The sequence below is a fragment of the Cardiocondyla obscurior genome, linkage group LG22 (genome assembly GCF_019399895.1).
Source record: "Cardiocondyla obscurior isolate alpha-2009 linkage group LG22, Cobs3.1, whole genome shotgun sequence".
Classification (NCBI taxonomy): domain Eukaryota; kingdom Metazoa; phylum Arthropoda; class Insecta; order Hymenoptera; family Formicidae; genus Cardiocondyla; species Cardiocondyla obscurior.
Window position 1 is genome coordinate 2,452,755 of NC_091885.1, and position 23,735 is coordinate 2,476,489.

Sequence of the window (23,735 nt, forward strand, 5' to 3'; positions counted from 1 at the left end):
AAAATTGCGCGCGATCGAACCGGACGAGCGAGAGGGGCCGACCGGCAGCGAGGCGCATCGCGAAGAGGTCTCGAGGAGCGCGCGGCGGCCGGCCAATGGCTGCCGCCACGTCAGCTGCCATTTCGATGGAAATGCGATGGATGTCCGCTATTTTGTATGATAAAATATCGTCGCAAAAAAAGGTCTGGGTGAACCAGGCCAGCCTCCTACCCCGTGTATCCCGCGGGCGTAGCCGGCCCGAAAGGGAGACCTATCGAAAAGTCCATGCACGTTGCACCGAAAGCGAGAGAGCTCTATTAGCCGATCTCTCTTCGTTTAATCCGTCAGGCGACTCGAGGAAGTCGGAAACGCGTTCCCGAGAATCTCGTGAAACACGGGCAATCGGTCAAGGAGCGAGAGACGCCGCGACGAAAACGAGCTCTTTCGGTGAAAAGTCCCGGAATTTCCCTCGACAGATGTCTCACTTTCACCGTTCACCTTTACCGTATAATTCCACGTCGCGCGCTGGCCGGCTGTGGTAAACTATCGGCGCACATTGTCATTTCGTCATTCGGAAATAAGGGGAGGTGTTACGACAAACAAGAAAAAAAAAAAAGAAAAGAAAAAAAAAGGGGGAAAAGAAAGAAACAAGAAACGAAACTGCCGCTCCAAAGCAAACAACTGCGAGCGAGGTAAAGCGTCCGTCGTCGTCCGGCCGTTGGACAGCAAAATGACTCCACTTACGTGTAGAGTCGAGTTCGCGTCGCGGTGCCGACGAATGCGCTGTAGACGTCGAGCTTTCACCGCAATTACGGAAAATTGCCCCCGCAGTCATAACAGTCGTTTTTCAGGTGTTAAAGGCAAGCTATCGGCAGAGGGGGCAGGTGTGGTAATCTTTTACAATAAAACCAATCGCGAGAGTTTCCACTTAGCCGTACGCCATAGTTTTCAGAGGGAAACTGCCCTGCCTTTTTTTTTTTTTTTTTTGCGTCACAGCGACACGTGATTTTCACGCGAGGTTTCTTAAACGAAGGAAGGCGTAACGCGAATTTATATAATTCGAATAGTATTATCAAAATCATCGCGTGTATACGACTCGTAAAAACGAGTAAAACGACATTTATTAAACAATATTTTTAACGCGCTACAAAGATATATTAATGCTGTATGATAATTTCGTACGAAAACCTACTCGTTGACGGAGAGAAAAATTAAAATCTGATATAAGACAACGAAGGAATAGGGCACGGCAGTAACGCGATTGCGCGCACATCAGTTGGATCGGTAATAACGTTATGAGCCTCATAATGCAGACGTGAAGGATACTTACCTTTTCGAGCTCGAGGAGGTGAAACCGGAGGACTTGAATCGCCTGAACCATCTGAAACAAGAGAAAAAAAAGAATTGAATAAAATACATTCGCCGGACGCGAAGGCAGAAAAAAGGCATTGGATGGTAAGAGGCTGGCTTCGGAAAGGCCGGGGAGAAGAGATGACGAAGAAAAGGCTGCAGGGACCGGGGAAGGAAGACAGGGGCAGAAGGAACATGAAGCAGACATGATTTAACCACACGCTGCTGCATCGTCAACGGCAGCTCGGCAACAGATCGACAGCCTCAACAGTTCTTTGGAACTGTATTTTTTTTTTATTTCTTATTTTTTTTAATTTAATTTTTTTACTTTTTTATTTGCACGCCCATGCTTTCATTTATTTATCTCTTCCGGTAAATATCGCGGTCGCGACGAAGTGGCCGATAGTTGCAGTGGCACGATGATTATTAACGGGAACTCATTATTATTGCATCTGCGTTTCGCTAATTGCGTATCTGAGCCCACGACGATACTCGATATCGCGAGTAAACGACCACGGGGGAAGACAGAAAGAGATATAAGGGACCGACGCGGAGCGTTCGTTAATCGCTCACCGCGACGAATTGTATTTCCTCGACTTTTCAAGGGAGAGAAAAAAAAGAAGGATTATGGGAAACGTTATTTTTTTTTTTTTTTTTTTTTTTTTTACTTCACAGAGAAATTCGCCGCGATGTTTTCAATCGCGCGGTGCACGTCTCTCGCAACGCTTTGAGAAATACCGGAATATAAAGCTCGATAAGCGAGCGTGCCTGGCGACGATGCGACATCGAAAAGTAATAATTGTTTCTTCCCCCCCTTTTTTTTCTTCCTTTTTGAGATGTATCCGCGGTATCGAAGGACCGTCGGTATAATTTTCCGATACGCCATTAACGTTTAAGGCCACCCGAGATCCCTCGACGCAATCTTTGTGCGAAGAGGAAGACCGCGGCGATGTCGGCCTTTCTCTCTCTCTTTCTCTCTCGGAGACAGCAGAAGCGGCGATTCAATTAGGCAAAGCGGCAATCTTAATTGTTAATTAACATTATATTTATGCAATTATGGTCCATTATGATTCCGCGCGGCCGATAACGAAGCGGTCGCGATGAGTGCTCCCTGAGATAGTGGGCTCATCCGAGGCCTACCCACCGCTCCCTTGCCTCCTCGTCATCCTTTCGCCGTGGAAGGATGCGCTCTAAGCGAGGCAGGTATAACGTCCAGGTTTAGTAACTACCACGAGCGACAAGCGAACGAGATATCGCCACCTCGGCGAAGTGCATTTCAGTGCTCGCACGGGGTAAATAGAGGGAAAAAAAGCGCCTCGAGTGTAATAAAGCGAGAGATTAGGGAGAGCCCTCGCACATGTATTTGGTAAAAAATTTATTTTTATGTACCGTTCGCGTTATCAATACTCGGCCAATACTCGGGGAGAAAAAGGCAGCGATAGCGGGAACAAGATCTGTGCATCGAAACAAAGTAGCGAGCGCTATCACGTTCTCGAAAATATTGCGAGTGATTCCCTGTTCGGAAGCCGTCAGCTTTCGCTCGGTATCAAAATTATCGGCGATAGCGGAGGATCGAAATTACCCGCGGAATAAGGAACAATCGTCTACATTGTATACTGGACGACGGACCGCCGGCATCAAAGGAATATGTATCAGGTCTTCGACACTTCCAGGCCTCCTCCTCGTCGACGGACGGACAGCGAGAAGGACGGAAGAAAGGGCGAGAGTAGATAAGAAGAGAAACAAGAACGCGACGATGCCGAGACCGAGAGAGAGAGAGGGACGAAAGGGAAAGAAAAAAAATTTAAAAAAAAAAAAAAAAACGAAGATGGTATCGGTCCAGTAACGAACGCGCAACACAGAACACCCGGGTGCTCCTTTCGCGAGATGGTGCGAGGAGACGATTCGCCACGATGTATTTCTCGTCTCTCCTCTTTGCTCCAGGCGTTGCGCACAATGTGTTCTCTATATCCGACAGTTTTGTTGCTCCCCTGACCAATAACGACGTAGTTACCGCGATATAGCGCGAGCTCCCTCGTATACTCGTTAATTAATCGCGCGAAAACGGAGCCACGAAAGCCTCCCCCCCTTTCGGTTATAAACTTAAAAATGTAATAACGAGTTGAAAAAAAAAGAGAAAAATAAAAAAACCCCACTTGGGGAATTAATATAAAATTTTAAGTGGGTCATACTTGATCGACGTGAGTTATTTATACCCTTAAGCTTCTTTACAGCGGTCACGCAAGAAAATTTATAATTTCGCCGAGACAATGTATCCGCTGTCTTTTCGGCGTGTAAATCTTCCGCAACAGTACGTTCGTCTGTAACTCCAACTATCGCGAGCCGAGGCTCCTCCGCGGGTGTCTAGTCCCGGCCACGTCACTCCCGTCACTCATTCTCTCTTATATTCTCATCGCCGGCTCTTTCGCCTCGCTTGCGATCTTTCGGCTCGGGAGGTTTTGCCACGATCGCTCATCACGTGTTATTAATTAGGCCTGCGAGCGGCCAAGTATCTGCCCCCGACGGAGGAAGCCGGGGCACCCGAGCCGGAGGAGGAGGAAGCGAAGGCAGAGAAGAAAAACTGAGAAACACACGAAGAAACTGGGAGATGGTGTTATTTATAAGCCGACAGGGACGACGCAGTCGGAAGCAACGCCCGACGACGAAGGGTGCCCCCACTTTCGAAGCCTCGCGTTCTCCCTTTCGCTAGTTCGTCGACGTGCCCGCCGTTTCCTTCTTTCCCTCCGTTCGCTTCCACTCGAGCGTCATTGCACCGTGACGCGTGATGCATGCTGCACCGACGACGAACGCGTGATGTATGCGCGAAATGCGCGACGCGCACGTATACGAAAGCGTAAATGAGAGCGGCGGCGTTGAGGGTTCGCACCTCGCGGATGCTGCGAACATCTGGTAAGGACTCACGGCGTGACAAAAACCAACTCGCGCGAAATGAAAAGTTCCATCGGCGCCGAATTTGATGTAAAATTTTACGCCTCGAGGGACTTCACGGGCTCGAGTGAAAAATCTGATTTTTGTGAAGGCTATTGTCGAAAGTATCGATTGAAAAAAATTATTGTAACACCGTGATGGGTGATGGGATGTCAATAATGAAATTATCAAGGAGCGCGTGTCTTCGTTCAGTTCTTGTGAATACCGGGGGAATGCACGTACGCGCACTTGTCGCCAGAGTTCCCAATTAATATACGCCATTCTTTAGATTGACAAAATTAACTGGATGCTGTCAGTGACGTAAATGCAGGCATGCACCACTGCCCCACTTTTGTGCCAATCGATTCCATTATACGTACGCCTATATATTAAATAACGCGCTGCCAACGTTGTTTTATAATTGGAACGTACGCACATAACTGTCATTATTAATATAAATGTAAATTTCGAGATTAAAGTGGATATCAAGGTTAAAAAAAAATAAAAAGTAAATACAAAAAATAAAAAATAAAAAAAAAAAAGAAGGAAAAGAAAAATCCGTATGGCAGATCAATCCGTTCCGTGACGCGGTTCGTTAAAGCCTCGCGATTAGCATCTTATAATTGATTGCAAACGATTTTTGAGGAAATTAAATTCGATCTCGGCCGCGGGGCATAAATCTTCGCCGCGTAATATACCGGTCGTTTTCAACACTTCCAGCAAAGTACGGTGAAGTCGTGATACGACCTTGATGAGATCGTTATATCGCGCAGTCAGGTCGGTACCCGCATAGGTGGACCTTGTGCCGGGCAGATGGGCTCGTATACAGCTCATATTAATTAGTCTGCATACGCGCGCGACGGCGGAAAAAGGAACGAGATGGCGTCCGGCGGGCGAAAGTGAGACTCCCCGAGATTATCAGACGGCGAGAGGGAAAAGAGGGCGAGGAAGAAGACAGGCGAAAGTGAATGGTCGACTGTGGCCGGACGTTCACTCGCGCGGAAAAGAATTCATAAAATCGCGATGCATATGTATAAACGCGTCCACGCTGACGGCGAGTCTCTCGGGGTCGTTATCAATTCGAAAAACCTAATTAATTAACGAGCCCGCCTACGAGTTACGCACGAGAGTCACTCTCCGGCGGCCACGTTGCCCGCGAGGAAACACGATATACGGAACCCAGACCCATAGAAGAAAGTTTGATCGGAGGAAGCGATCAAACGCAGGAAGATAAGAACTGCAATAAATCTTGGAAGCGGCTCTGTGCCCGAATAGAGGTAACTCCCGGGCACGTTTGAGGAAAAAGGAACGTAGCGCGTGCCGTAATTTCTACGACTGTAAAAACGTGCAATACCAAGTAGCTCTAACAACCTCGCAGGCGCGGAACTGTTAATAAAATCGCCTCTACTCCCGCGGGATTATCATGTCCCGAGGTGGTACGCGCGAGTCTCTCCAACTGTACAAACGGACGCATTACGGAATGACACGAGAGGCACAATTACGATTGAAATAATCGCCCGAATCAATTTCGATCCGCCTTCCCGGAGACGCGGCGAAGTGAAATGAAATTCATACGACGAACGGCCGTAAATTAGTGGTTCTCGAATGGCACGAAGATAGACGGGAGATCGACCGGAGCGCCAAGTTCTCCGTGAAATCGCGCAGAAAACGGATCGGTAAGACCTAAATTGCGTCACGGATATAAGAGTCGCCACACGTTCCGAGCTTGTAAACGCGAGCGGCTTTAATGAATGACCGTTAATTGTATCAATTATTAACGAGGGACATCGCACGGACACCGCGACGACTCTTATCGATGTCCAATGATTTACGAGGTAAGCGTCCTCTCCCCTAGATTACTCGGCCCGGTATCCTCCGGCTCTCTTACTCTCCCGTTGTCTCTCTCCTCGCTCTCTCACCTTTCCGACTCGTCGAGCGAGAATTTCGCACCGATTATAACCGCGCTCTTAGAGATTACGCCCTGATCGCTTCATTATCACTTCGGCTTTAGCGTTAAGGCTTGTAAAAAAAAAAAGGAAAAAAAAAAAAATGCACCGACAAGCATTATCACCGTCGACGTCGCTCGTCGACCCGCGACAATTAATTCTCAACTCGCCGATGTAATACAATCATGCCCGACGCCCGTAATCCAAGCGACTTGTTCGCCATTTATCCGAACTGCTCCTATCGCGCGGATCTTTTTCCTCATTCGTAAAACGATAGCGCCGATGCGATATAATAAACCGTGACTCAAATATTATAAATATCCATATTTCGAGAGGAAAGAAATGGCCAAGGAGAGGAGATATCTCTTGGCTGTTCGGTGTGTACACGAACGGGAAAGCGAAGCGGCGACACACAGTAGTCGGGTACGCTATGCAAGCAAGGGACGGTTTATCTACGACCTAGTGGCGTTCGAAAGGAAGACACTCGAAGCGACAATATTTAAACATTGTTAAATCATGCGATACTTATCGACGGTAAACACACCCACGCCTACTTGTATCCCGATTGTTGGCCACGCGTTGTTTTCTCAATTATCGATACTGCCAACGATTATTTTCCGCCGACTCCCGCAGTCCAGAGCAAATGCGGTACGATTTGCAGAAATTTACGAGCTCGCAAATTGCCGAACCCTACGAAATAGGGTGAGGTAAAAATAGAAAAAGCGTACGTTCTACTACAGAAATTAATATTCTTACAAAATACCGCCGAATAGACGCTGAATATACTCTAACATGATTTTTTTTTTTCTTTTTTTCCTTATCAGAAACGTGAGATCTTCCATAAAACTTGCCGATTTGATATCAATATTTAATTCTATTTCAGCAAAACTTGATCATAACTGCTCATACGGGTATTATAAAATATTCATTGATCTCGTAGGTAAGATAAAATAATTAAATGTGACAAACGTCATTTACGCGTGCAGTTTACAACTGCCCCATACAGGTCGAACAAAGAACCGTGCTCGCGTTCAATGTAATATATTAATAGCAGTAATACTAATTACCAATCAGGACAACTCCGCAGGACGTTTATGTAGAGCGCAAGAACTTCGGGCATCCCGCACGTGCACGTAACGCGATATTAAGATGATAGTGCGTCCTGGCACGGGCCATCAAAACGGCGGACTACCGTCTTAATAGCCGGAGATTTATAGTCCCGGCGACGGCGCAAAGTCACGGGGCACCAAAGAGCGAAAGAGAGAGGAAGGAAGAGGGAGACCTAGCCGCGCCGTAATATAACCCAGCCTAAAGTCCCGTATAGAAAGAAGGCCCGCGGTGTATGTGTATATAAGGGCGCGTGTGGCAAAGAAGAAACCACGAAACGAGCCGAGGAATCACTACGGGCGCCCGGATAAACGAAGGAAACGAAGAAAAACGAAGAAAAGGTGCGTCGCGTGATTCCTCGGCCGCTGACTCCGGCTGCTTCTCGGCGGTCATGCGACGAGAAAATCGAACGAAGCCGAAAACATCTCGCGGCAAATATAATATCCAGAATGCTGAGCGAAGCAGCAATCTGATTGTTCATTTGTGTTATCAAATTAATAAAATAATTGGCAATACAAAAAATTTAAACAGATCTAAGATTCTACTTTTTATAAATAATTTTTTCCTTTCCTATCATTGCAATATTAAAAAATGATCAATGTTGCGAACTCACGTGTCGTTGATTTGCCGCAAGAAACGCGCGCACACGCGAAAGTCCCGTACGTACGAAGAAGCGTTCAATTTTAACTGCACCTGCATTTTTGCGAATATTTTCGGCAACGTTAACGTCTTAACGAGCGGCACAACGAGCCTCGGGAGAAGGAGGCTCTCTTCCCGGCTCCTTTTCTTTTTTTTTTTCTTTTTTTTCTTCTTTATCCGTTCCCGCGCGGAGACGACATAAACTCGTGAGTAAAACATGCTCCACGAGAACCACCCCGGCGCATCGTGGGACGTTCGCGCGGACAACCGAAATGCCTCGCTCATTTGGAAATTATTTTATTGTCCTTAATCGCTGGGGAATCGGCCCGCGCGGAATCGCCCGTCCTTCGTTAGTCCCGCGTATCTCTCTCGTCTCCGCGGCGAATAATCACCGAACGAAACACACGTATACGCATCCATCCCGCGGTGTTTCGCTCGTACTTGAGAAACTCATTCGACGATATTCGTCGGGCACAATGTGTCGTTTTTGCCTGGCGTTACGCACCGTCGACGCCGCCGCTAATTACCGCCCGCCATGGGAATTATAAAATCAATTTCTACCACGGGATACGCCGTATAAATAAAACATTTCCGGCCTTTACAGCCGGCAGCAGTCTTAACGAGCTCGCCAACTTCTCCCGCGAGAGCGAGCACACGGTAACGGCCGAAGACGCTTAAAAAAAAAAAGTGTGGCGTTTCGGCATACACTCGGGCACGTGCTCGATCCGCGTAATGTTTGCCCGCTTTTATCGATGCACAGATACCAAGTTTAATCAGTTCGAATATTGATACGCGGCGATCCGCGCCGATAACGCCGAGCGAGTCACGTGCGTGCTCGCACTTACGATTTTTCGGGGCCTTCGTAGCGGAGCCTTGGCTCGAGATTCCGGACGCCACTCGTCCGCGGGTACCTAATTAATTCGTAGCTGCGCTTCAACTTGGCGCGAATTTATTAAGAATGCGATCTCGTCTCGCGATTCGATGATGACGTGTGCGCCGCGGCTTGCTCAAATATTTAATGTGCTCGAGTGACCGATAATCGACGCTCGACTACCACCGATCGAGCGATTACGCGCTTTATTTCGTATCTCCGAATTATTAATCCTCTCAACCGTAAGACGGAAAATACCTGTCGTCAATACGCGTATCAGATATCGAGTTAAATCAAAGAAACATATAAAGGAATATTCTCAGAACAACAGTACGTACATCGAAGGGCGGATATGACGTTTTCTGCGGCGACAGCGGCTAGTTTACGTAATAATCCTAGGCGGCAGAGGCAGGGGGTGAGAGAACGGGGAGAAATCAGTCATCGGCAAACCGGCCGGCGCGGTATATACATGCGGTACGTGTGAAACACGACGCTAAAGTCACATACGCTAGACGCCGTCGTCATTCGTGCTTTTTAGCGTACATCCAGCATTTTTTTTTTTTTTTAAACTTAATTACTATTTAATTGTTAATAGAGTACTCGAATAATTTTATAAAAATCGTACGATTGGCAGACCGATTCGCTCTGGTTTGAAAATTGTATTACAGACAATCGCAAGGTCGCGTTTTGTCGAAAGGCTCGCTGTGCGTAAAGGACCACCGGAGTGGCCACGCATTTCGGCAGTCCTTCTGTTACATTATACTTTACACATTCGCCACAGTTCTCTCTTTCCGCCCTCGACCCTGTCCGAGCCGTGGTTTCCCTTTCGAGGAGTCTCTGCGGGGCACTCGAGTAACCCCCGCTCTCGGCCACCCTACCCGCCGTCCTCGGGCCCTTTATTCCTAATTCACGAACCGCGGCAAAAAAGGGAAAAAAAAAAAGGAAAAAAAAAGAAAAAAAAAAGAAAATAAAAAGAAGAGCGTCACGGCGGTCAAAAATATAATATTGCCACCAGCGTAAGACGGTTCTGGATGTGGGCGGAAAGAGTCCGGCGAGTACGTTTCTGAACCTCAACGCGGAGACCAGATAAATATCTCTTTTTGTCCATCAGTCGGGAGGCACGCCTGTTTCTCGACTTCTCGGGCTACACGAGGCGAAGATAAGAGCAACATATTTCTGCCGGGACGAAGTAAAAAACCGAATACGTTCCAACGGTGTGTTTATCAGCGCCATGTTTGTGCGCGGGGCGGCGGGGGGAGAGCGGAGGAGGCGTCGCAGGAAAATACTGCCGTACGAATGATAGAGAGAAAGCGGGGAGAAAAAAAAAGAAAAAAAAAGGGGGGAGAGAAAACGAAGAGGACACTTGAGGAATGCGCGATATTCGTGAATTGCTCGCGCGGCGTTCGAAACGCAGCGCGAGTACGCCCGCGGTCGCCAGGTCCCACGTATAAACGCGCGCGGTCGTAAAACGTTAACCACGCGATTACAATCGCTTCTTTCAACGCTGCGCCGAGAGTCGTTAGGGCGAACGCTGAAAGGTTCGAAACGCACGCGGGATCCGGGTATTAAATAATGAACAGCCCCGTCGGTGATTCAATCAACGGGATACGGGTCAAACGCTCTCCCTTATAGAAATTGTTACAGAAATTGCGCGAAAGTCGCACCGATCAGCGGATCAGCTGGCATCGGCAGCGGCGTCGATGGTGCCGAGCCGACGGAGATTGCAACGGAATTATAATAATCAGTGATAATTTCGTCCGCAACGGCCGGGCCTTGAAAACACGCGTGCTAATCGCGTGTTAAAGACAACGCGCGTGCAGCGAGGAGAACGCTAAAGGTATCACTCGTCTCATTCCATGACATTTGCATCGAGTATACTTGGCTCTCGGTTATTACGATTTATATCGCAAGTCAAAGTACATCCCGTGTAATTTCATTTAATCCGTCACGCAACGGAACAACGCGACCGTAATCCTGTATAAAATCGTGTGATTCCATTAAACAACAACCGTAGGTTTTGTAAAGAGCCGTTTGTGTATCATCGATACGCCTCTGATCCGATCAGAAGTTTATTGATTAACGGGGGCCTCGTGAATTTTTTATCAGAAAACATTTTGGACTTTGATATATGCGATGCAATTCATGTAACGTACGCGCGCAACGGTGTTCGAAAAATTTCTACACGACGAGAAAATAAAAAATTTGAATGCAAATAAATGTAAAATAAATTTGACGCAATATGTAAAAACGTCGTGTAATTTATCGTGCGCGCCGAACAACGGCACTTCAATGAATGATTTAGATTGCGGGCAATTAAAAAAGAAAAAAAAAGAAAGAAAAAAAAAAAGAAACAACAACAGCACAAAAAAAAAAGACAAAAGAGAAAAAATACATTTTGACGTTCGTAGCGGCAATATATTCGCGCGGCTCGAAATTAATCTCGCGATAAGAAAGCATTTCGCCTCGATATCGGAGAATCGCGTCGTATCTGTTGCCCAGAGGAGATTTGACTGTCGCGACTTCCCGGGGATTGCGAAACGAAATCTTCACATCGTCCGGGTTACGATGTTGCGCAAGAAAATGATCAAACCGAGTGCGCGCGCGCGGAAATTACATATCTGAAAAATTAATAATCGGGCTAATGCCGCTTTTTGCCGCGCCAGGAGTAAATCACGAAGGGCCGAGGGGCCCAACGTCCGGCTGGAGAGTAGAATGACCCCGCGATAATAATTATTCTCCAAACGCAAGACGGGCAATTAGCATCTCATTGGCTCATTTCTCGCTTATGCTAATGGGAATATTATTTAAGCGCGTGTACGAGAAGGGTTGACCCTTCCCCGACTCCTTGCTCTCCGCGTTCTTCCTCGCCCCGTACTTGACTTTCTCTCTTGCTCTCTTTCTCTCGCCCCGCGCAGTTTAGCGGTCCATCGCCTCGCGCCGCTCGCTTCATCGTTTTCCGTTGCGCGAAACGCGACCGTTTTTCTTTCTCTCGACTCGTTTACGACGCACACTGAGAAGCGGAGCTCAGCACGCCCACGTGGTGTCTCCTCGCGTGGTCTCCCCGTTTAGCACCGTCAGGAAATTCCCCGCGATTTACAAGAACGCGCAGCATCGTTTGAGAGCCCTCGCGTCCCTTCGAGCATCTGGGACCGCACGAAAGAGACCCTCGAAATTCAATCTTAAAATCATTTTTTTACGAACATTCGTTGTCTTTTTTTTTTCTTGTTTTCTTTCTTTCCTTTTTCTATACATATTTCTGTAGAAATCAAAGCTGGCGAAAAATGGAAAAAATAAGTCGCGGTTATACTTTTATGACGTTTATCTAATCATTGTTTATGGTCGTTTTTACGAGCGCTCGTTTAATATTACTGACAATCGAAGTAAGATTGCATTCCGCTTCGAACTTTCCCTATCCGCCGGGATTTTGCATAGTAAAGTATCACGATCGCGATTACGCCGAATTTGCCGCACTTGGAGCACTTTCACGCTCACTCAGCCGTGCGTAATGGAAGCGCGAAAGAAGAGAGCTGGCAGAACTATCTCTTCACTGCGACTACTGACCACGAACGACGCGGCGAAGAAAACAGCCGGGGCCTCTCGCCGGCTCGGAGAGCAATCTCATTCGGTGACTTTTCCGTTCTGCGAAATTATCGGCAAAAAGCTCCGCTCGATTGGCGCGAGGGGGCGGGCGGGCAGGGAGATCTTTGTCTGGGAGATAGAGAGCGTAGAAGAAAGACGGCGCGGAGGAGAAAAAGAGGCCCGGAGGTACCGAGTGGAGTCGAGAAGGAGGAAGAGAACGAAGGGTCGAGAGGACGAGTCAGCGGCGGAAGAGAGAAAGAGGGTGAAGTGGACGGCGCGCAAAAAGCGCGAACGTTACGTGCCTCTTCTTTACGATAGAAGCTCATTGCTCGTAGATTGCGATTTGCCACGGACGTAATGAAGCCACGCCACCTTCCGCCGGGTCTTCCTACGGCTGCTGGTAAACAACCGCGATGACTGCCACCGCCCGGGCGAACGCCCCGGCCCCGAGGAGACGTTCCTCCGTCGCGACAGGTTCGCCGCGCCAACGGTGGCAGAGACGATTCGAAAATTTTTATCCGTCGAGTCCATTTAACTCCCTCGATTTACTACCCGTAACACCTGCCAGGGGCGGCTTTTTGCAAATGCATGCCGGAGATAGCCGCGAGCAATGCGCGCACAATCGGCACGAAAGACAACGACCGCAAACGCCGATGGCACTTCCGACCTCGTGGCGCAAACGTCCAGACATAAATCACGCGACGAAACTTATTTTTACGTGATTTATACTTATGTAGACTAAAAAGTCTGTGGCAATGAGTGCCCGAAAAAGATAAAAGGGTTTCGAGACTTGTAACAATTATTATATATTAATGGGATTAATTAGATTTTTACGCAACCGTTCCTGTATTTGCATACCGTTGCTACTGAGTTTCTTTGATTCCTGATTTTACGAATAAGCGTGCGAAACGATTTTTAAGTTCCTACGTCTATGCTAATATTTAAAATAAGGTTAATCGACAGTTGTGACAATGGCAGCCGCAGGCGCAAGGTGCCGCCTGGCCCGAATATTTGTGACTCGATATGGTCGTGACAAGCCAGGTAACGGACGTGACGTTTCGAAAAATTGTGGGCAACAGCGCGAGAACACGGTCAACGAAATGCATTTCTCGTCACTATTCCACCTTTTTTCTTCTATGTCTAAAAAAATAAAAAAATAGTCGAAACAAGCGCAGCAACAATTTGATATTAGTTCAGCAGTTGATTTTTAGAAATATAGTGCTCATATATGTTTAAATAAAAATTTTCCACCGAAAAAAAAAGCTCAAAATATTTTCGTGAAAATAATGACGATAAAAAGTATAATAAAAAGTTTCTCTTTTTGTTCTAAATTAAATGTATTAAAATTACCTAACAGATATTTCACGTTCCTCGCGAAAAATCGTAAATCGCAAAAAAAAAATGTGTGATAGCGGCCCGAGCTATCTCTATATAATACAAAACTTGTACTCGCGTACGCGTTTCTGCCCGATGAGAAGATACACGCACTCGGTGTTACTTTAAAAAACCCCCATTTCACTTCGTTATCTCGATCGGAGAGCGTGAAGGGTCGCCTAAAATATTTCTTCCTCCGCGTCCCGCCGAAGTTTCGAATGAAGTGACCACCCGCTCTCTCTCACCCAAAGAAAGCAACGGCTCCACAATATTATCTGAATCTTTAAGCACCGCGGCGTGAATTCGGCCTAAAAATAATCCCACCTCTCGCCACGCCGCGAGACAGTTTCAATTACATTTAGAAAAATACAGAAGAATGCAGCGTGTGGCGGAATTGTTCTGTTTCGCCGTCCAGATATCGCGTAATAAATGTATCCGCCCTCGTGAAACTCCGAATCCGTGTTCCGACCGGAATAACGACGGATGGAAGCGCGCAACGATAACGCTCCGTTAATTATTCCGCTTGCTGGGAGAAAGAAAGAAAAAAAAAATAGTGTGGAATCCTGGCGCTGACTCGCGCGTCGTAACCTTACTTCCTGGCTCGTTATTTCGTCGGTGAAGTCGGCCGACCGTATTTGGGTATCTCGATGGGCGATCGCTCGATGAAATTGAGCGATTAGACGTGCACCGGAGACGTCGGGAAAGACGAAACGCGACCGCGAGATCTCTCGCTATTTACACGCCGGTAAATCGGATAACGCGCCCAGGGTCTCGCGGTACGCTCGCCCGAAGTATTCTCCTCTTTAATTGCTCCCGTAATTAATCGTCGATGTGTCCCGGCGAAACGAAACGTGCCGCGATTCTTCTCGCGCTGAAGAGCTCGCGTGGAGCTTCGCTTTGTAACTATCTCCGGAACGGGAAACTGGCCGATTAGGCCGCGACGAGCATCAAACGACATTGTACGGGCCGCAGATGAACGATATCGGAAGATGGATATTACGCTTTGCACGTGCAAACGAATAAATAAAGAAATACTCACCAGCGAGTCCACCTCCGGATCCGCAATGTAGTATGGTTTCTCTTGTCTGATCTGTAACATACACATACACACGTGTAAGAGCGTTAATAATTGGATCCTGCGTAATTGCGGTATTAAAGCTACACGGACGATCGTATCATCTCGGTGTACATGCATATATGTATAGAGATGCACACACGTGCACAGCCAGAGCCCGCGCGCCACACCTCTCTCTCTCTTCATCTTCCGACCTCTTTTCTTTTAAGCGATTTCCTTCGCGTGCTCCCTCTTAATTGGACCCCCACTGTTCAATTCGTTCGTACAGAAACGGAAACGCGTCGGGGAACGCGATGGAATCCCGGCGGCAAATCGAGGAGGCAGACGGCGATAGAGGAAGCGGAGAAACGGTGAGATTCTCAGGTATTTTCATGGCGCCGCTGGTAGCGCGGCGGCGATCAGAATGGAAGCAAAACCACCTTCGTGTTTGGCGTTCGGATTTCATGACGAAAGCAAACGGAGGAAAAAAGAAAAAAAAAAAAGAGAAAGGAAAAAAAAGAAAAGAACCGTACGACTAATCTCGCTGGCGGAGCCGTGCCTCGCGGAACCCGTGCAGCAGAGGGAAATTTGCACATTAAACGATCCAGATCTTTCAATATTTTATCGTTATCTCACCTTTTTAATTACGAGATAATTTTCTTAATCACGTCGCCGCACAAATGCTAATTTAATATATAAAATAAATTAACAAGGAAAGGAACGATTTTTGTTCGTGCGTGCGGTCGTGTTCTACTTTTACTTTACGAGATATTAGGGGAGGACTTTTTTTTTTTTTCTTTTTCAAGTTATAATAATAACGTTATTTATTATATGCAGTTGAATGCGTTAGCAGTCCCGAAGAGACACGACCAGGCTGCTCGGACAGAATTGAATGACTTCTCTCTTGCAACGTCGACTATCCAAAGAGTCGAGAAATGTGAGATTTAGTCAGGAACGTCGCTTGCCTCTATGAGAGAAAAAGCTCGGATAATGAAATATTGTCCGCACGCACGAATTCCCAGGCAGGAGCGCGTATTCATGAGCCGGAATTCTGAATGGAAGTCCTCGAGCGCTCTCCCGTACCAGTGTATAGATAATGAAGGTGTCTCATGCGACAAAAATACTGTCAACTGCGGCTCGTAGAGGAGGTAAGGAGAGCTAGTTTCTTACACGGCCCCTGTCATCGCGCTTTTTCGACGGCCTCCGGGCGGCGGGGTAGCGCCATGCAGGTAGACAAGATTACAAATTGTAAACAGCCCATTCTGTGTTTGTCCGCGCGCCTCCTCCCTTCCTCCCCGGCTCCGATTCTTTGTACAGTTTTCCGAAACGACGTGGTTGTTTGCGCGCTCGGCGCGATAGCCGGTCACGTAAAGAAAAATTAGCGAGAGAGCTCGCACGACGGAAAGATGACTAAGGGAAAGTGGCGGAAGTCGGGAAAAGTAGTCGAACGTTTAATTTTACTACGGCCGCAATATGTTTTGCCCATATACCTCGCGAGGAAGTACGCTTGCACGATGATACCAGAAAATAATTCGTTGCGATATTGAAACAGCGATAATGCGGCGTGTAATGCGGTCTCGCGTAGGGAAAAAGTGCGGTATCATCGCACGATGATGGCGAAGAAAATCGACCGTCCGTGCGAGGATGTTCGTGAAAACAAACATCGATAGATGCGTATAGAAACGTCAGCGTTCCGCTGGCTGCCCGGGCGCGTAACTCAGCGCGCGCGGCGGAGGCGGTAAAAATATTGTGCGATAATATTTAGAGAATGCTCTCGTTCCGTGCACGCGGGGTGTCTGTTCGGGGCGACCTCGTGTGCACGTACGAATGCCACATGGAGGAAAATACGTACGCACACGTAGAGCGTACGTGGTGTGCGCCGATCCTGCCGAGAGATATACGAAGCAGCTGCCTTTGGAGGCTGCTGCTGCTTGCTGCTGCCGTTGCTGTTCTCTTGCCTCCGCTATTGCCGCCCCCTCGAAACCCTTCGGAAACCCTTCCCCTCCCGAGCAGTTGAAGAATTCTAAGCGGACTGAGATACGTGACATGGGCGAAAAAAAGCTTTCTAATTTCTTCTCGTTTATTTCCCGGCGTATTGCACACTCTGCGTAATATCACGCAATAAAAAAACTTGGAAGAACGTTTGATGCAAGTCCAAAAAAAAAAAAAAAACAAAATATTTTTTAAATAATTTTTTGTTCAAAAAAAGTAAGAACAGAGTGCCGAGTATACTGATCTTGTGCGTTTTCTAAAATCAAAAAAACTTTCTCTTTCTCAAATACTGAACGAAATTCGCCATGGGCTGTTTAACAAAAGGCAAAAGAGCAAAAAGATAAAAATTATTTTTTCTGAACACACGTGGGAAAACATTCAACGCTTCCAAATCGACTAGACAAATTGATGCAGTTCGAAGTATTTCGCACGTAACTCCAGAAGTTCTTTATACGTCCCATTGTGTAGGTTGTCTACGCGTTACAGATAAATGCACTGCTAAGTGCGACGATTTTTTTGTTATTTGCGAGCGGCGGCAACCCCATAGAGAGAGAAGGGATGTTTCGCACAATGACACGAGCCTAGGCCTTCGAACGTTCGCAAAAAACAATACGCGCCGAAAAAAGAGCGATCGTTTCCCTCAAGGTTTGCAGACGTGAAAACTTCCAGCACTCGGACAGCAAATTTGACAATCTCGAATACCTTCCTCGAAATCTAAAATATGCGTGACGGAAAATCTCGTTGACTTTGAAACTGCCGGTCTTTCTGTTCAACCCATATAAAAATCAACGCTCTCTTTCGAGATACTCTGTGCGGCGTAATTCGGGAGCACGTTTCGTAAATCCGTAGCACTGACCGGAAATCGATATTTAAATTGGCGAGGGCCGAACAAATGATTCCAAGTGATGCGAATGACTGCGCGGCACGTGTTTTTGCGAACGATGTGACACGAGCGGCCGCCGAGTCGCGCGGAGGAGAACCGGCGGAGCGCGTGATACCGCGTGATCGCTATCGCGTAGTAGCACACGTCAAAAACGGGGAGATATTTACGCTAGAACGCGATAATTGCGAAATTGTAGCACGGCAAGACCGCCGGCGATAGTCGTGCGGCTCGTAACAACGGAATTAAACGTGTATACACGGCCTGGTGTGTTGAAACAATTAAAACGGGAAAATCTGAAACGTGTCAGAAACGCAGCTCGAAACACACAGTTCCGGAAGGCTAAACTTACAGTTGATCGTAATGCCTTACTTAATGTTTTGGGAAATAGGTACACGTGTATTATTCGCATCAACGTCAGTGCCTTAACCATCGCGTTAATTTTTCCAGACTACAAACTCCTTAATGAAATCTAAAATACCTAATTTAAACATTTTTTTTTCATTAAACAGCATTTTTGTTATATTTTAACATTCGATTAAGTTTCCAATTAAAATTTAACGATCGCTATAAGTATAGTCTAATTCGCCGATGACATTGCGATAACGTCAGGAACGGGAAACCGGTTCAAATACCTATCCGCGCCGACGAGCTTTACGTGGGTTTCGTTTAGTTAATTGACCTCGAATCTTGAAACTGCAACATCTCGGAGTCACGCAGCATTTCTGGCCCGTTAATTTTCTTTTCCTTTTTTTTTTTTTTAACTCATCGTACTGTCAATAATTTTTAATAGTAAAGACTTTTAATCAGAAACACAAATTTGTGACTCTAGATTTTTATTTTCGTACCTGAGATCTTCGTGCCATGAAATCGCGGACGGAAGAAAGTCAATAAATATCGAAAGAGAAAGAACTGACAGCTTTGAATAGGATACATTCATCTAGTGATTGCCATCGTGCAGGGATAGCATTTTATGAGGGCTTAATGCCAGGGAGAGGTGCATCCTAATTGTACCAATAAATCGTTACGGGATCTTTCTCCTCGGTTCTCTCGCTCGCCTCTTTCCTTCCACGTGTTTATGAGCACGACATGAAATCGAGAGATCGTGATGAGTGTACGCACGCCCACGTCTTCGTATTCGGTGCTTTAGCTTATTGTTCGAAATGCTATTACATAAAGGAGGAACATCTCGCTCGTGGCTAATAATAGTTACGTACAATTCGTATTTAATAACGAATGTAAAATAAATAAAAATAATTAAAGATATTTTTTTTTGTAAAAAAAACTTTCTTTAAAGTCTTTATAAATGGATAATTGTAAATCAAGAGCTTCTATGCACAGCTTTTATCGAACATCGCGACGCTCACGTGAAGACGCGACCGCGAGGCTACGAGACATGAGTAAAATTTCGACGCGGTCGCCGGCGATGATCGCGAAAAGAAAAAAAAAAAAAAAAAAAAGAAAGAAAAAAAAGAAAAGCGAGATGCCTCTTTTGGCGGGCGAAAAAAGGCGCAACAAAGGCACAGCGTAACGTGGCGCAGCGGGGGTACAACCGATGGCACGTTGCAGCCAGGCAACGATGTCGAAGGCAACGAGTGCGCGCGCGAATCGAGATAGAGAAAGATCACGAGAAGCGTTCCCGGCGAGGGCAGCGGCGGAAGAAAGACGGAAAGAGAAAGCGAACACAGAAGGGCAGAAGGGGGCACGGAAGACTGGAACATCGCGGCCCCATAGGGCACATGATGCGTGGACCGCGGTAAGGGGGGGATAATAGTGGACCCATTGAATAGATCAATTTACAATGGCAGAAAATGAGCAGTTCTCCACTCCCATGTTGCATCGTATGCGCCCCTCTCGACGCCTCACCGGCCCCCCTACTGCAGTTGCCCGGCTCGACTCTCCACGCTCCGGTGCTTCTCACGACTCGACGACCGCCGTGGTCGGGCCCCAACTGAAGGAAACGCATGCGCCGTGCCCCACGGCAGCCATGACGCATGCGTGCGTGCACGCATGCACGCACGATACGCACGCACGAAACGCGAAATAATCCCGCGCGCAGCATGCAGCCCTTTTGTCGTATGGCCCTATCGCCGCGGCGGTACCGATATATAGAGCGAAGGGGGACACCGAGGGGTACGAGGGCACGGCTCACACGGCACGCCTCGGAAACCGCCGCAAGAGGATTGTCACCTGCTTATCTGCCGACGTGCATCGTCGCGTGTGCGTGAGAGACCTACGCGCCTAGTGACGGCCTTCAAAGGCAACGCTCGCTTGAATATCGATGCTTCGCCGAGTGTTGATTTGCCGAGATGTACGATACATTCGAGATGCGTTCTCGCGTAGAAAAAAAAAAAAAGAAAAAAAAAAAGAAAAAAGGAAAGAAAACAATACAGGTATCTTAAGAATACTCTTGCAGAAGATTGGAACGCGCTGGAAAGAGGAATGGGACAGTCCGACGTCAAGTTGTCAGTTAATAGTTTTCTAAATAATCGCGTAATAAATTTTAAAACGTTATAAAAACTGTCGACGAAGCGCAGTGAACCGATAAGTTGAAAATAACCCGTCAGTTTTTCGAACCTCGCGAAGATGTAAATAATTTATGTATTACTCATATTAAAAGAATGACTATCTGAGATAATAATCGAGTGTATCAGTTGCCCATCTCTAATCAATATAAATTTATTATAAATATCTCGAGCAGATGTTCTACTTGACGCGATGCTATATCTAGACTCGAAATGCATAATAAAATCCAGCAATTTTTCAGCATTATTATTTCGCGGTTTATTCCTTTCCCACCGATTGTGCCGTTATTAATTTATCGCTAATACAAAGCCAGGTACGGAGGTAAAGACTGGCATGACTGTCAATTTCTGCCACGATATTCCACGGGTTTAATCACGGAACTTCGACGCCGGGAGGGAAGGAGAAAAGTATTCGAGTAAGAAGCGGGCATCATATCGAGGCGATACGCGCTCGGCATCGTCGCGGAATAAACGTCCCGTAGTCATAAGCATTATTTTCCGTTGGCGCACGTTTTGAAATGCACCTTATGGTGCGCCTTATTAAGATGCAAATATCATGTCAGTTTCGCAACGCCACAACGGGGCACCTTCGGCGGTGTACAACGTAATAACGTCGGCGCTCGCTCGCAGATAAATAACGCGGAAATGCGAGACTCGCGATTCCCGCGAATTTCATTTCGTTCCAGAGAAAGAGAAAAAAAGAAAAAAAAAAAAAAAATTATGCCGAAAAAGAAAATGCAGCCGCGCGCGAGCGCGCGATTTGATTATCTCTGAAATCTCGATACGCCGGATATGTGGAGCATTCTTATCTGGCCTGACGCTTTTCGGCATCAGCGCGGCAAAATAATGTATACTCACGGTGTCCCGCCACCTTATCCCACCTCGCGCCGGGGCTTAACTCTTATCGTTATCTCGACATAGCGTTGCTCAAGCCGCTGCTACCGTATTACCGACACCCTATATTTAGACGTAAGTCCCGCCGAGTTTCTTTTTCTTCGGCGATAATGACGCGCGATCGCGTGAGCCTAAGTCAGCCGCGAAAGTTCTCGCGATCGCGTATCTGCCGCGCGCGACGACGCCGTTAAAGCGCATTATCTATTATCTCGATTAGGAATTTAATTAATGATGCACGGTACGAAATCCGTATCAACTCGGCCGAGCAACGGCGTATGAAAATAACCGAAGGCTACGAGCTATCTAACGATGCAGCGCAAACGGGTCCGATACCCTTAAATCTAAATGTGCTGAATTCGTTTGCATCGTTTCACCATAGGCAAACGAGCGTGATAACATTTTTATTGCCCGTACCGTCGCCTCGGCTTAATACGTTGTCGCGTATGCTACATTTGCAGAAAGTTGCGTACGAAAATTCCGAGCAGAAATAAATAAATTCTCCATCGCGGTCCATCCGAAGGCTCCGACCAAGTCGCGTTTCTCGCGTCCAAACAATTTATTATAATAATACACTCGAAATATAATTCGGGAGATTATATCGGTGCACTCGCGCGCTTAATATACTAATGGTTAATTCGACTAATTAGGCCAATAGACCTCAAGCGGAGCGTTTAGAGGTAGATCGATAGCAGAAAGAAAGGGTAACACCTTCGGATATAGAATATGCGCTCTACTTTCCTACGTCAGTCGTTCCAGCTATGATATATCACGTCACTGATGCAAATGTCCGCGGCGGGCGAATAATCTATGGAAAACACGCGGAAACGCGGCGCGCTCGGCCGGTGTAAAGCTTTCCGAGACCTTCGGAGCGGACCTACGTGCGCGATCCGGCACGCAGACAGCGAAATGGTACGTTTTAAAAGGTTCCAAATCGTTTCACGGCATGCGGCCCCGTAGGCTCTCGAGTTACCTACGCGTGTCCTTGGGGGACCTGCCTCAGGTGAGCCGCTATAGGGAAAGGAAAAAAAAATAGGAAGCAGGGGAAGAGAAAAAAACGCGCTCGCGCGCGCGAACGAGCGGGCGAGTCTTCTGCCTTGTAGCTCAAACGAGACCCGGGGCCTCGGGTCTCTCAACGGTAATCCTAAAAATAAGTCCCACGATAGACGAGGGCTTCTCTTCTCGAGGCTTAAGACACGCTAAGCGAGTCTCGTGCGTGGATCCGCAATTTTCGGACGGAGACGAAACGCGCGCGCCTCGTCGTGACTCATGCGAAGGTCCCGAAAATCCCTCCGAGACATTCTCTCACGGAAGAACCGTGCGACAGTTCGCCGAACAAAGTCGTAAGATTTTCGCGAGGATTTTGTCCAAGGATCTCGACCTTTCGGGAACGTGCCGAGAAACGGCTGAAAGCGGCCGCTCGCAACTGCGCGGGCTGTTAAATCCGTTCGCGGAGATCCTTTCATTTCTAAGCCACTCGAGCCAGTCAATCCGTAGTTAAAAGGAAAAGAAGAAGAGAAAAAAAAGAAAAAAAAAAAACTCGGCAATACGCGGTCGTTTATGATCGATAAACGCAAATTTGACCCTCGAGATAAGCTATTCTGCGCGTTGATAAAGTCGTAAATTCAATTATATGCTAGAACGACTGGCGAATGTACGTCGAATCAAGCTCGCAATGCGACGTGAATCACATCTCCATACATATAAAGTCACTCTTTGCAACATGTATAATATTCTGTAAACTTACTTGTTTTGAGAAAACGGCGATATCCTCGTTGAAGCTTTCTGACGAACAGACGTCACCACCAGCTACACCGGGCTCGCGCGGCGTACACGTTGCCAACTCGCACTTTTCGAATATGAGTGCGAGGAGCGGGAACAGGGGGTGTCTGAAAGAAGAAGCGAGAGAGATGCCGTCAGCTTAAAGATAACGGGAATAAACGCGAAGCGGGCGGGCAGCGCGAACGTGGCAGATACGCTTATGCTAACGGAGCGTACCGGCGCTCGCCGTTTCGCAAAGCGCAGCGCCGGCCTCGGCAGGCATGCTAATTAACACAGCGATCCTTCGGGCTTCTGGCCGACGGCTTCTGGCCCGATTCGTTTCTGCGAAGAGGCGATAAATTATTATCCGATGCCCGCGCGATATTACGTAACGAGCGGCCGCCGCTTGCGAAAGGAGGCGCGAAAATCCCGGAGCGAAACAAACTTGGCGTTCACGAGTGTAATTAATCGAGATCGATATAATTAGCAGACACCGCACGCGCGCGCGAGCTCGCGCGCCCGTCGTAAGAAAGTGTGCGATAATAATACGTTACTTCGCGACGATTAGGGAATTGAAATGGCGGAATAGCGTGCTCATTAAAGACTTGATTCCTGCGCGGGATTCCTGCGTGGTGAAGGAGCCTCCTCACGAAGTGCGCCGGATGTCCGTAAATAGCGTTTCTCGAATCGCCGAGGCGTGGCCCGTGCGAAAAAAAAAGAAAGAAAGAAAAAAAAAAGAAAACGATCTGAATCGACGCGGAGTCCCGTCCGCGCGGCGGTAGACCCGAGCCGCGCGTTTTTCTTTTATCCGCGTAGCGTTTTTCTCTTATCCGCGCGTGACCGACGGGGTGGGCCGCCT

General features: G+C 47.4%; 1 protein-coding gene across 4 annotated transcripts in view; it reads right to left on the minus strand.

The window, feature by feature from the left end:
- Hth (Meis homeobox homothorax) overlaps window positions 1–23,735 on the minus strand; it is a 388,286-nt gene that overhangs the window by 310,413 nt on the left and 54,138 nt on the right. For all 4 annotated transcript variants that reach the window (XM_070670915.1, XM_070670914.1, XM_070670913.1 and 1 more), the window contains 3 exons: window positions 22,863–23,004; window positions 14,813–14,863; window positions 1,310–1,360 (listed from right to left, as the gene is read on the minus strand). In XM_070670915.1, the coding sequence (XP_070527016.1) occupies window positions 1,310–1,360; window positions 14,813–14,863; window positions 22,863–23,004 (244 nt within the window). The remainder of the gene's footprint in view (window positions 1–1,309; window positions 1,361–14,812; window positions 14,864–22,862; window positions 23,005–23,735) is intronic.